General features: G+C 40.9%; 1 protein-coding gene across 2 annotated transcripts in view; it reads right to left on the bottom strand.

Moving 5' to 3' along the window:
- LOC115478900 (pendrin-like) overlaps positions 1-14,171 on the bottom strand; it is a 54,168-nt gene that overhangs the window by 29,711 nt on the left and 10,286 nt on the right. For both annotated transcript variants that reach the window (XM_030216548.1, XM_030216549.1), the window contains exons 6-9: positions 11,399-11,563; positions 9,882-10,034; positions 9,691-9,773; positions 2,875-3,022 (exon numbers count right to left, since the gene is read on the bottom strand). In XM_030216548.1, coding sequence (XP_030072408.1) covers positions 2,875-3,022; positions 9,691-9,773; positions 9,882-10,034; positions 11,399-11,563 — 549 coding nt within the window. The remainder of the gene's footprint in view (positions 1-2,874; positions 3,023-9,690; positions 9,774-9,881; positions 10,035-11,398; positions 11,564-14,171) is intronic.

Below are 14,171 nucleotides of genomic sequence, written 5' to 3'. Positions count from 1 at the left end.
CTTGAGACCTTACTGCTAAGTCAATGGGTGGTGGTAAGTGTTCAGGCTGAAAACGGACACATTCTGGTTTTAATTTTGCCGCATGTCCATTTTCGGCCACAAAAAAGGCCTTTTTTCCATGCATGCTGAAAAGTAGACCTGCACACATCCAAAACACGCACCTACACCAGCGCACCTTAGTAAAAGGGCCCCTCAATGAGTTAATATTGTTGAGGAGAAGCTCGAATCTTCTCAGTCATTATATGGTTTAGTTGAAGATTTGTCAAATTTGAGGTTGAAAGTTGAAAATTTTGAGAATTATACTGGACATTGCAATCTAAGACTTTTTAATTTTCCATGATCATCTTTAGTGTTACTTTGAAAAATGATGAGAAGATATTTATTGGAAGTATTGGAGATTCGAGTTGCTAATTTGCCACCTTTTACATCAGTATATTACTTACCAACTAAGGAAAAGAAGGACTCTTCAACGGAAGGAGGGGAAAACTTGGAAATGGATGTCATATGTTTCTGCTATTTTAGAAAGTTCTGAACCAAACTCTGTAGCGCTGTCTATCATGGTTATTACTCAGGCATTAATAAAGAATGGCTTTTAAAGATATATTTCAAGAAAATAGATAAGCTTTTTCTCAATTGTAAAGCATACAGAGTAGCCTAATGGTTAGTACAGCAGGCTTTGATCCTTGTAAACTGGGTTCAATTCCCACCACAGCTTCTTGTGATTCTGGACAAGTCACTTAACCCTTCATTGCTTCAGGCACAAAATAAGTACTGATGTGCACACAGAAGAAACAAATCTCCACAGGATACACAATGTGCATGCAGCAAAACAGCGAAGATGACCAAAGAATGGATAGACAACGCTCCAATCAGTAAAAACAGTTTATTACTGATTGGAGCATCATTTATCCATTCTTTGGTCATCTTCGTTGTTTTGCTGCACAAAATAAGTACCTGCATATAATATGTAAACTGCTTTGAATGTAACCACAGAAAGGCAGTATATCAAGTCCCATCCCCTAGCTGCACTGACATAGATGGCATGTTTGGAGGAGTAACTTAATGGTTAGTGCAGTGGGCTTTGAACCTGGGTTCAATTCCCACTGCAGCTCCTTGTGATCTTGGGCAAGTCAGTTAGGGTTTTTTTTTTACTAAGGCGTACTAGCGTTTTTAGCACACGCTAAAAATTAGCTAGAGACACCTATAGGAATATATGGATGTCTCTAGCATTTAGCACATGCTAAAACTTTAAAAACGCTAGCGTGCCTTTCTAAAAGACCTCCCTTAACCCTCCATTGTCCCAGGTACAAAAACTTCGATTGTGAGCCCTCTAGGGACAGAGAAAGTACCTACATATAATGTGTCCAGCGCTGCGTATGTCTAGTAGTGCTATAGAAATGATTAGTAGTAGTTCATAACTAGTTGGGCACTTCCTTTTGTTGAAGTTCCCTTTTAAATGTATAATCAAGTTGAAGTCAGTAGAGTATATCTTCTTTGAGCCTTTTCATCTTTCTACCTTTATTTCCTTTAGGCAGGCTCCAACTCAGATGCTAGATTTACTGACAGAGTGAATTTTATCTGATGTGTGCTAACTGCAATGGATTATGAAGCTGTTTTTGTGGTGGACATGATTTGTGGGTTAATTATTTCCTAAATCTCTCTTTATTTAATCTTGTGGTCCAATATGACTTTTGCATCTTTCAGCATATGTTTCTTTATTTTCTTAAAGCTATTTCCTAACTCTTGTGCACTGATAAAATTTATTTATTTATTTGCTGCATTTGTATCCCAGATTTTCCCACCTATTTGCAGGCTCAATGTGGCTTACATTGTTCCATCATGGCTATCACCATTCCAGAGTTAGAGATACAAGTGATGATATATAGATAACATGAGTAACATAGTAAAATTAATCAAACAAGCCTGAAGAGATCACAATTCGGGACCAGAGAAAAAGTTGTAGGGCATTAGGGTTTATATGATGGATCGCTGCGGTATGCTTTGATGAAGAGGAAGGTCTTCAGTGATTTCCGAAAGTTGTATAATAATAATAAAAATAATAATAACAATATTATTATTATTATTATTACATTATTATTATTATTATTATTATTAAATAATAATAATAAACATAATATTGTATAAATTTTAAAAAAATTACAAATTTGGTTTTGTAGTCAGATACAGAAGGAAGACCCTTGATGAATGATTGTAATGGAGAGAGCCTCACTATTATGAACACACATGCAGGAAGGGACTTTGACAACTGTATCAAACATATAAACGGCGAGTGACCGTACTCACTCGCAAATGCGCAGTAGAGACCTTCTCTGCCCTGCCCCCATGTCAATACGTGATGACGGGGGCGGAACACAGAGGGTCTGTACTGCGCATTGCTGAGGGAGGGACACCGCCGTCTAACGCTCCCCCCACCCGAGTCGCCGCCGCCACCCACCTTCTACCCGGTCGGGCCCTCGCTCCACTATTGAAACAGCGAGGGTCCGGGAACGCAGCACTGAGCTCTGCTGAGCTGCCGACATCGCCCTTCCTTCTTCTTCTCTGCCTCTGTCCCGCCCTCGACGACGTTACGTCACACGAGGGTGGGACAGGCAGAGAAGAAGAACGAAGGCCGACGTCGGCAGCTCAGCAGAGCTCAGTGCTGCGTTCCCGGACCCTCGCTGTTTCAATAGCGGAGCGAGGGCCCGGCCGGGTGGAAGGTGGGTGGTGACGGCTCGGTGGGGGGGCGTGAACTCGGAGGGGGAGGGGCAGCGGCGAACTCGGCGGTGGGGGCTGGCCTTTCAACCCCCCCTTCCTATAATAGCCCCGTTTTTACGGGCTAAAAGGCTAGTAGTATTATAAATAGTTTTACTTTACCTGGTTTCCATTAATGGCGTAGTTGTGCTTCGTAGCATATACCTTGCCCACTGAAACAGCAACAGCATAAGCTACTATCCCAATGGAAAACGCAGATCCAATCATTTCCGAAAACAGGCTCACTTTTGGAGCGACAGGTGGTATAAACCTAAAATAATTAACGCAATACATATTTTTCTCTCTTTTACACTAGCTTTGATGAAGACTTGTGCCTATTTCATTGTTTCTAGATCCATTTTATAACAAAGTGTGGCTGTTGATGCGTTAATTGCACTTGCATATGCAGAAGTAAGGGTCGCCAACAAGATATAGGTTAGTAACAATTTGCGTGCTCATTAAAAAATGAAGAAAAAGCCCTCAGAAACCGTGGGTAAAATACCCAGGGTTTAGTGTGCGGTTATATGAACTCTTTTAACACACACCACGATTTGATCATTGGGCTAAAAAAACTTCATTCTAAAGTAAGCTTGCAATTTTATAGCTTTTTTATACTTTCATTGCTATTGTTATTTTTTGTTAATTTTTTCTTTTCTAATGCATTCTTTTTCCTTTTCCACGTTGAAGTAATCAATTCAAATATCTAATCATCAACATATGGCAGTAGGGCATAAAATATCACGCTACTTAGCTTTAGGATCAGGCACTCTTCATTATCCGTTCTACGGGAACCCGTTTCGCCTATGGCCCATCATAGAGGAGGAAACCGTAAACTTAATTTACTGAGAAGGGAAACCAGATGGATTTTTGAGTTTGATACTTTGGAGCCGAACGGACTCAACAGCTCCATAGATTGGCACAACTTTTATTAACGCCATCACGCAACGTAAACGCCAGTATTTTAGACAACAGGGCATACGTGAACGCTGAGGCACCATATTTTTGAACTGTTTTGTGCTTCCCTAAAGTATGTCTGACTTAAGGTTGATTTATTATGTGCTAACGCTATTTTAGATTCTTCTTCCGCGGTAATAATTTCATCTAATGTTTTATGTTTCAGCACTTCCTAAGCACTCCGTTCCTGAAGAAGCCACGTTTCTAGGTGAAACGGGTTCCCATAGAACGGATAATGAAGAGTGCCTGATCCTAAAGCTAAGTAGCGCGATATTTTATGCCCTGCTGCTATATATTGATGATTAGATATTTGAATTGATTACTTCAACGTGGAAAAGGAAAAAGAATGCATTAGAAAAGAAAAAATTAACAAAAAATAACAATAGCAATGAAAGTATAAAAAAGCTATAAAATTGCAAGCTTACTTTAGAATGAAGTTTTTTTCAGCCCAATGATCGAATCGTGGTGTGTGTTATAAGAGTTCATATAACCGCACACTAAACCCTGGGTATTTTACCCACGGTTTCTGAGGGCTTTTTCTTCATTTTTTAATGAGCACGCAAATTGTTACTGGAACTTTAATTTTGTATTAGGTTACTTTTCTGCTCCAGTGTTACTGCTTATGTTCTACTGTTTGGTCTTATAAAGATATAGGTTAGACCTGTCTCTGCTGAATCTGTCAAACTTCCACCATCCTTGAGCTCTGATGGTGTACACAGTCTCATATCTGCTCCATCTCTTCACTAATCTGATGAAGGGAACATAGCTCTTAAAAGCTAGGAACAGATGTATTGAGTTAGTTTAATAAAACGTCACCACCTTGCTGTTGACCTTTATTTCTCTTTATATGGAACTCTATTACAATACACTAAAGCCTTGTCCAGACTCTATCAAAGTGATTCGAGCATGAAGGGCAATTCTATAAATTGGTGCCTAAAGATGGTCGCCAATTATGTGTGTAAGTTAATAGCACTTATGTGCACGATTGGTGCCACTAATTGACAATTATGTGAAGGTTATCAATAGAAATCAAACAAAATAAAACACGGAAAAGAAAATAAGATGATACCTTTTTTATTGGACATAACTTAATACATTTCTTGATTAGCTTTCAAAGGTTGCCCTTCTTCATCAGATCGGAAATAAGCAAATGTGTTGGCAGATAGTATATATAAGAGAAACATCAAAGCATCACTTTGACAGTCTGACAGAGTGGGAGGGTGGGGGTATGCATGGGGACATTATGTGAATAAATGCTAGGCGCTATTCTGGAACATATGCGCCAACATTGCTTAGCATGTGATGAGGGGGATTAAACATGGGCAGAATATGAGAGAGTCAAGGGCATGTCTCCGGAATACATGCATAATTTATAGGGTACTATAAGTTACACACACTTCAGGGCACAATTAGGTGCCAACAGTTAGAACTGCCATTGACTTGACGCAACTGTTGGTGCATAACTTTAGCTGCGACAATGCCAACTAACACTAGTATTCTATAATGGAATCTTGGCACCAAGAAACCGTTCTAGAATTGGTGCTGAGTACAGCATTGGAACAGCTAAATCTCAGCCCCAATTTATAGAATTGCCAACATAGTGTTTAGAATAGCAGTCACATTCCACTGTAAAGCATGTCTCTAGAGTTAAATTAAATTAATTGAGACATTTATATGTTACCTGACTACAAGCTCCAAGTGGATTACAAAAGAGTTGAATCAATTTAAAGCAATCCAAAACATCAATAGTAAAATACAATATAACATAGTAACATAGAAATAAATATTTTCCAGAAAAGGAAAAATGGTAAAACTAGAGGACATGAACTGAGGTTGTGGGGTGGTAGACTTAGGAGTAATGTCAGGAAATTCTTTTTCACAGAGAGGGTGGTTGATGCCTGGAATACCATCTGGGGAAGGTGATGGAGAAAAAAATGGTGGTGGAATTCAAAATGGTGTGGGATGAACACAAAGAATCTCTAATTATAAAATGAATGGTATGAAAAACAAAACTTATGGGTAGCATATGTGTTTGCATGTCATGTGGTGCATTCTGGCTGCATCAACTAAGGCCGGTGCTCGGCTGGCTTGTACGATCTGAGTCCCGCATATAGCAATCTGGTTTAGGATGGGCTGTAGAGAGTTTCGACAGAAATTCCAGTCATTTGGAATGTGAGAACAGGGCCGGGCAGACTTTTATGATCTGTGTCCCGCAAATGACAAGACAGATTCGGATAGGCTGGAGTCGGCTTTGACAACAACTCCAGTAACTGGAACATAAGGACAGAGCCAGGCGGACTTCTACTGTCTATGTCCCAGAAACAACAAAGAAAGACCATGATCAATTCATTGTTGAATTAATCTAGAATTGAGAATGAATGTGACTGTTGGGCAGACTGGATGGATTATTCAGGTCTTTATCTGCCGTCACTTGCTATCTGATTTCTAGGTTATCAGCACTCCACAACTTGCTGCACACATATTTTTTAAGGAAAGCACAAGTTTGTTGTCAAATGTTTGGTGGCACATCTCCAAGCTCTTGATGACTGACCAGAATGTCCTAATACACTGGTTGAGAACCACTGCTCCAGATTGATATAATAATACACGCACAGAATGTTGAGTATTATTAGGAAAGGGATGGAAAACAAACACGAGGATGTTATAATGCCGTTGTATCGCTCCATGGTGTGACCACACCTCGAGTATTGTGTCCAATTCTGGTCGCTGTATCTCAAAAAAGATATAAAGGAATTAGAAAAGGTGCAGAGAAGGGCGACGAAAATGATAAAGGGAATGGAACGACTTCCCTATGAGGAAAGGCTGAGAAGGTTAGGGTTCTTCAGCTTGGAGAAAAGGCGGCTGAGGGGTGATATGATAGACGTCTACAAGATAATGAGCGGAGTACAGCGGACAGATGTGAAGCATTTGTTTACACTTTCAAACAACAACAAAACCAGGGGACACAAGATGAAGCTAGAATATGGTAGATTTAAAACAAATAGGAGAAAGTTTTTCTTTACTCAGTATGTAGTTAGACTCTGGAACTCGTTGCCGGAGAATGTAGTGTCAGCAGCTGGCCGTACAGAATTTAAAGGGGGTTTGGACAGATTCCGGAGGGAAAAGTCCATTGAACATTATTAAATTTTTTTTTTTTTTGGGGGGGGGGGGGTTGCCGGGTTCTTGAAGCCTGGATTGGCCGCTGTTGGAGACAGGATGCTGGGCTTGATGGACCCTTGGTCTTTTCCCAGTATGGCGGTGCTTATGTACTTATGTACATACTAGTTTCCAGGATATTGTTTTCCACGAATTAGGTTTCTAATTTTTTCATAAGCAGGCAAGTTTTTAAAAGCCACCAAACACTCAGATAACCCTTGGTTTTTCTTGGGTTTAGAGGAAGAGTTCCACAGTTCTGAGCCTTTATCAATTTGCGTTCTATTATAGGTAATAACCAATCTATATAAGCTTTTCGGTGGTACAACCAGTTTTAACTCTCAGAGTGATCGAAGGTGTTTAGAGGGAACATATAAAGTTCCAAATTTTTAAGATAGGACTTAGGTCATATAAAACCTTATAAACAAACATCAATGCTTTGGGACTTAGCAAAGTGTTTACCCAAAATGGAAATAAACCCTTTAAAAATGATATTTATTTATTTACCACTTTTTTTTTATTCATGCAAGGTGGTGTCCATAGAAGCCTGTTTCTTAAGATTGAGTGTCTACTTTTATCTCCTGCATGTTTTCTATGGATGTTGTTAGCTGATGGGTTTGTATAACACAGGGCCAAGGGACGTCGGCCATTATCTGGCACAGTTATCACATTACACTTAACTTACTCTGCTTGCAACATTTGCTTTAGACTGGTTGTAGCCAGGCTAAAGCAACCGTTATTTAATGTCAAATGCACAAAGGAGTTCTGCATGGCTTTAGCCATTCACCGTAGCAGCTACCGATAATCCAATGCAAATGTATTACAGTGAACTCATTAGTATTAAAATGAGCATTACGTGCAATGCACAGACGTTTCCATGCAATGCACAGAAAGGAGCATCTACCTTTAATGTGCAAAACTTTCCAGCAGGTCTGGAGCTGTGGTTGTAGGAGGGTGACTTCTGGAAGGCTCAGTCTGCTTGCATTTTCAATAGCATTGGAATAGGAGCAGGAAGAGCAAAACAGTGTCAGAGAGCAGAGAACAGCTTAGAGGGGCAGAGAAACAAGAACAGATAGCTAAATTTTGGGGGAAAGCCCTCATGATGTCAGCTGGGGGGCTTTCAGCAAGAAGGAGATTCCCAAGCATGTCTGCAAAATCAATCCAGGCAGCCTGAGGGAGAGCAAGTAAGCTGCAGGAGAAAGGTACAGGAGGAAGGGCATCAGAGCGCTGTAGGGAAAGGGAGAGAGTGCAGCAGTGGGACAAAATGATTCCTGGGCACGCACAGAACATGGACACTTACCGAGAGACAGTTCTGTGCATGTGCTAGGTGTTTTCCTTACCAAGTCGCTTGCAGAATTTCCATGCATCTCATTTGCATGCGATTTCCTTTGAGCATCAGTCGCTGTTTAAAAATTGGTAAGTTCAACCACGCTATAAACGCACACGGTATTTAAAGGCAACTTTTGAGCATCGGAGCCTTAGTCTTGTGTCTCACCCACCTATTTGAATTTTCATTCCCCTGATCTATCTTTCACTGGAGCCCTTTGCAGGCTCTAAGGTTTGTGTGCCACATCTCTTTTTTTCTAATGTTTTTCTCTTATTATAAATGATTTGTTCGAGGTTTTACACTGTCATTTTCAACTTATATTTAATGACTAACATTGTTATTTCATTTTATTTTAATAACCTACAATATAATTATGTTGTTTATTTATTGTGCATTACTTATTAGTTGTTATTATTATTATTTCTTTATATAGATTGATCAAGACCCCTGAGGCAGGCCTTAGGGCCGAAACGCGACCATGTCGGGTCATTTTTTAGAAACCCAATAAAAGAATTTTGGTATCCTCCTTGGTTTCTCCTCACTATTTTGTTTTACACCACATCTCACATGGTACAGATGTTTAAATACTTGAAAGGTATTAATATAGAAACAAATCTTTTCCAGAGAGGGGGAAATGGTAAAACTAGAGGAAATTAATTGAGGTTGCGGGGTGGTAGACTTAGGAGTAATGTCAGGAAATTCTTTTTCACAGAGAGGGTGGTTGAAGCCTGGAATACCCTCTCGAGGGAAGTGATAGAGACAACCACAGTGACGGCATTCAAAATGGCGTGGGATGAACACAGAGGATCTCTAATTAGAAAATGGATGGTATAAAAAAAAAGTCTAAACTTAAATGGCTGCGCGTGTATAGTTGTGTCGAGTGACGCTTAGATGGCAATTCCAAGTGTGATGAACTAGAGCCGGTACCAGGCAGACCTGTACGGTCTGTGTCCTGTATACGGCAGTCCGGTTTAGGATAGGCTGAAGAGGGCTTCAACAGCAACTACAGTGCTGGGCAGACCTGTACGGTCTGTGTCCCACAAATGACAACACAGATAGGCTGGAGTGGGCTTCGACAGCAACTCCAGTAGTTGCAACATAAGGACAGAGCTGGGCGGACTTCTATGGTCTGTGTCCCAGAAACACCAAAGAAAGACCATGATCAGGTATTTTACATCACATTCATTGTTGATTTAATCATAAATTGATAACGAGTGTGACAGTTGGGCAGACTGGATGGACCATTCAGGTCTTTATCTGCCGTCACATACTATGTTACTATGTACCTGCTTTTGTCTTTAGGAGACCTATCCCCTTGAAAAGAAGATTCACATTTATTATTTATCTCCTCGAGGAGCTGTTGAGCGTAGACATATGCACAAGAGCTGCACGTTCAATTGAGCATTTATCAGGAGATATTCAACAGAGTTGGAATTCCAGTTAAGTGCAATACATCGTAGCAAAGGCTATTAGACTAGTTAGTGTTAAAATGTGAATCCACTCACCCGCTTGGGATGGTCTTAACAATGCCTGCATTGTATTTTCCTGCCAGATCAGCTCCATAGGAAATTCCAGTGGCTACTATTGTCTACAGTGAAACACAATATTTTCATATTTAAAAGAGAAAAAATTCCTGTGAACTTTGGAATGAAGAAACATCTTTTCTGTTATATAGCAGCTGGAGTATTCCACTTACCACAATCACTTCTATGGGAATAGGCACAGGGATTTTATGTTTGTAACGATCGCCTACTTCCTTCACCACTACACAGACAACAAAAGTCAGCAGTCCGGCAATGAGATCGGCAATGTTGGTTTGACCAATGTTGGCAAAGATATCTATAATGGTCTACAAAAGAACAATTTCAAATAGTTATTACATATTATCCTGCAGTATGCAAATTCCTCAACTTCTAATCAGAATCCATGATAACTACACACACTTTCACACATAGACCTTTCTATTCCCAGATTACAGTCCAATATTCAGTTCTAGTTTAGCCTTCTTGGTTTTTCTATCTGTCCAATTCACATCGGCTGGGAGGAAGAATGGCTGCTGAGACTACAAGCGGTGGCCTCGCAAGATTTCTGCTGAAGTCTCGGCAGCCATTTTAAACAAGCAGTGGCAGCAAGATGGATCAGCAGCAGTGGGCAGGAAAGAGTAGGGATCTTTCCTGCCCCAAGGCAAGCCACTAGACCACCAGGGTGACTTCAGGAATGGGAGGGAAAGCATAGGTCAGTTCAATTGTGTGGTTCTGTGGGAATCCCACGGGACCTGGGTCCATCACCGCAGAATCCCTGTGAACCCCAGTCCGTCCCTGTGGAATTTCCACGGTACCCAATCCTGTGCAGCTCTCTAGTCAGGCTCAGGGGGACCAATTCTCTATTGGGTCTCCATGGGCCAGAAGACCTGCTCCATGCCGGGGGAGGGGGTGACTGTATGGATTTCAGCTGAAACTGAGCAGCAAATTTCAGGCACAGATTCAGTTTCAACCAAAACTGGAGAATCCCAATTTCTGTCATCCTCTAATGGGCACCTTAAGAGAACCTTCAACCTTACACAGTGGTGCTCCTAGGTCAGTAACCACCCGGGGCGGATTGCTGCTGCGCCCCCCCCCCCCCCTATAGTATCACCTCCACCCCCCCCAGTGCATCACCTCCAGGCAGCTCCACCCCCACCCCACCCCCCCAGTGCACCACCTCCACCATCCCACCCTTGGTATGCCACTGGCCTTACATGCCCTCAATTAACTTTCAGGCCTCTAGACTGCAGCTCCCCCCCCCCCCCCCCCCCCAATTTCAAGATTTTGATTGTTAAACTCAACAATTATGACCATCACACAAACATCCTATAAAAAAATCTAAGTTAAAGTTTGTGTTGACAGTTCTTTGAGTTCGTGTGGCTGTCAGAACCTGTTGCTTTGCTTTGACTGAAGCTGCTCTTTGCTGCCCCAATAAGCAGCTGTATTAGGTACCCACCTAATGGTTGGACACACCCTAGTAGAGCTCCCTCTCCTTCTAGTATGAAGTCTGTGAACAAAAACCAGGAGCAAATCTAGAGTGGAAATGCATTGATTTCTATGCTAAAGTTGCATATGAAAAGAGTGTGACGCAGGCTCAGGGGAGGAAGTGTCATCAGATTCGTTCTACTACTACTAATAACATTTGTATAGGATAAAATGGAATATAATGGGATGTCAGGGAAATACTCACATATATAATGGATAGTATTCCATTGTAGTTCTTGGTTGGAACATTGAGGACAATTTTCACTTGAGATACAAAGACTTGGAAAGCAGCTGCAGTGGTGAATCCCCCAACCAGTGGATCTGCAAGATATCTCACAATAAAGCCGATCTGAAGGGCTCCCAGTGCGAGCTGGGGAATAACACAAGGAATAGATAGTGTTACTGATGACCTACAGCATATCCCAAGGAAGCTAAAGATCAGAAAATGTGAAGTTTGTATAAATGCCAAAGTAAAACTCCTAGCATTGTAAATTGAGTCAAATAGAAGCCAAAGACCAGATAACAGGCCATCTGTAAGTTAAATTTTAGATCTTTAAAACAGAGACAAAAGTAAAGGAGAAGACAAGTCCCAGTTAAAAAGAAGGTAATATAGAATGCTTCAATCAGATCAAATTTCATTTCCATTTCATAACATAACATAAGAATATAAGTATTGCCATACTGGGACAGACCAAAGGTCCATCAAGCACAATATCCTGTTTCCAGCAGTGGCCAATCTAGGTCACAAGTACCTGACAAGATCCCAGAATAGTAAAACAGATTTTATGCTGTTTATCCTAGAATATACAATGGATTTTCCCAAGTCCACCATAATAATGGTTTATGGACTTTTCTTTTAGGAAATTATCCAAATCTTTTTAATCCCTGCTAAGCTAACTGCTTTTACCACATTCTCTGGCAAAGAATGAAGCTGCAAAGTAGTAAATTTAAAACAAATTGGAGAAAATATTTCTTTACTCAGTGTGTAATTAAACTCTGGAATTTGTTGCCAGAGAATGTGGCAAAAGTAGTTACATAGTAACATAGTAGATGACGGCAGAAAAAGACCTGCACGGTCCATCCAGTCTGCCCAACAAGATAAACTCACATGCACTACTTTTTGTGTATACCTTACCTTGATTTGTACCTGTCCTTTTCCGTGCACAGACCGTATAAGTCTGCCCAGCACTATCCCCGCCTCCCACCACCAGTTCTGGCACAGACCGTATAAGTCTGCCCAGCACTATCCCTGCCTCCCAACCACCAGTCCCGCCTCCCACCACCGGTTTTAAAAAAAGGTTTATATAGCTTCCTAAAAGAAAAGTCCATAAGCCATTATTAAGATGGACTTGGGGAAACTCCACTGCTTATTTCTAGGATAAGCAGCATAAAATGTATTGTACTGTTTTGAGATCTTGCTAGGTACTTGTAACCTGGATCGGCCACTGTTGGAAACAGGATTCTGGGCTTGATGGACCTTTGGTCTGTCCCAGTATGGCAAGATTTATGTACTTATGAATTTTATTTTCTCCGATTCGTTTTAAATTTACTACTATATAGTTTCTTTGTGTGCGCCCTAGTCCTAGTATTTTTGTAAAGAATAAACAGACAATTCTCATCCACCCATTCCATTCCACTCATTATTTTATAAACCCCTATTGTATCTTCCCTTACCTGTCTCATGTCCCATCCCCTTTATAATTTTCATCGCCCTTCTTTGTACATTTTCTAATTCCACTATATCTTTTTTAAGATGCGGTGGACATACATTTGTCAATGGTCTAGATATAGAATGATTTTAATATCATGAATTTTCTGTATCAAGTTACAGAGGCGAAAATTCTCTAAATGGTGCCGATAAATAACGTTTAGCGATATTCTATAAATGGTGCTCAATAAGTTAGACTGTTTATTGGATAGCGCTTAGCGCTGGAATCCATGACTACTTGGTGGGGGTGGGGGTGGGAAGAGTGCAGAGAGTGGTCACAACTTCGAGGGAGGGGGAGTTCTGAGCCCTACCTTAACTGTAGCATAACCATTCTGACATTTATGGGAGGCTAAATCAGGCAAGTGAGAAAGGTTTTCATTTCTGGATTCATTTCTTTTGTGGGGTGGGGGATGGGGAAGGATTTTGAATTTGCCTCATATCTTTTTCAGTTGTAGTTCAAGGTGTAAACCTTTGTGCTTAAATTAGGTGTAGGTCCCCTTATTCTATAACAATATGCATACTTTGCAGGGACGCCCACGACCCTTGTAAATTTATGTGCGTAGATTTTAATTAATGCTAATTAGCACTGATAATTGATTGTTAAAGCCCAGTCATCGGTGTTAATTGTCTCATTATTCAATTCAATTGTGTGCACAAATTGTGATCCCGCCTAAATTTGTGTGCGCAGTTTAAAGAGCCATTTACAGAATCCGGGGGACAATGTTTAATTTTCTTTCAATGATCTGTGGCCATTGTCACTGAACTTCTTACAATGCAGCATCCGCTGCAGGGCTGGCGTTAGGGGGATGAAAACAGGGCAAATACCCTGGGCCCCCAGGCCGCAAGGGCCCCCAAGCCTGCTCAAAGCTGAAGAAAGAATAGTCTGCCAGTGAGCTTTGGAGCCCCATCCAATATTTCTGATCTAGGCCCCAACATGTATAAAACCAGCTGGGATCAGCCCAAAGTGTTTCTTACACGAAGGTACTTGCAAGATGAAGGATCTTGCAGAGTACAACAAATGCACTGAAGCACTTATAACAAAATGGTCAGATTTGTTTTAAAAAACCCATGAGAAAAAAAGATTTTCATTATGTAATGCAGTGATCTAGTACCGGAGCCCTGGAGAAAATGGAATCTTTTTTAGGCTACACTAACTGCTTTTACTGCAGCCCTGCTAATGAGTTCCAGAGTTCATAAGAACATAAGAATTGCCCTACTGGGTCAGACCAAAGTCCCATCAAGCCCTGTTACTAACATTGACCAGTCCAGG

This window comes from Microcaecilia unicolor, chromosome 10 (genome assembly GCF_901765095.1).
Source record: "Microcaecilia unicolor chromosome 10, aMicUni1.1, whole genome shotgun sequence".
In the NCBI taxonomy this organism is placed as follows: domain Eukaryota; kingdom Metazoa; phylum Chordata; class Amphibia; order Gymnophiona; family Siphonopidae; genus Microcaecilia; species Microcaecilia unicolor.
The sequence above is the reverse complement of the archived record's forward strand: the minus strand, read 5'-3'. Positions and strand labels throughout refer to the sequence as shown.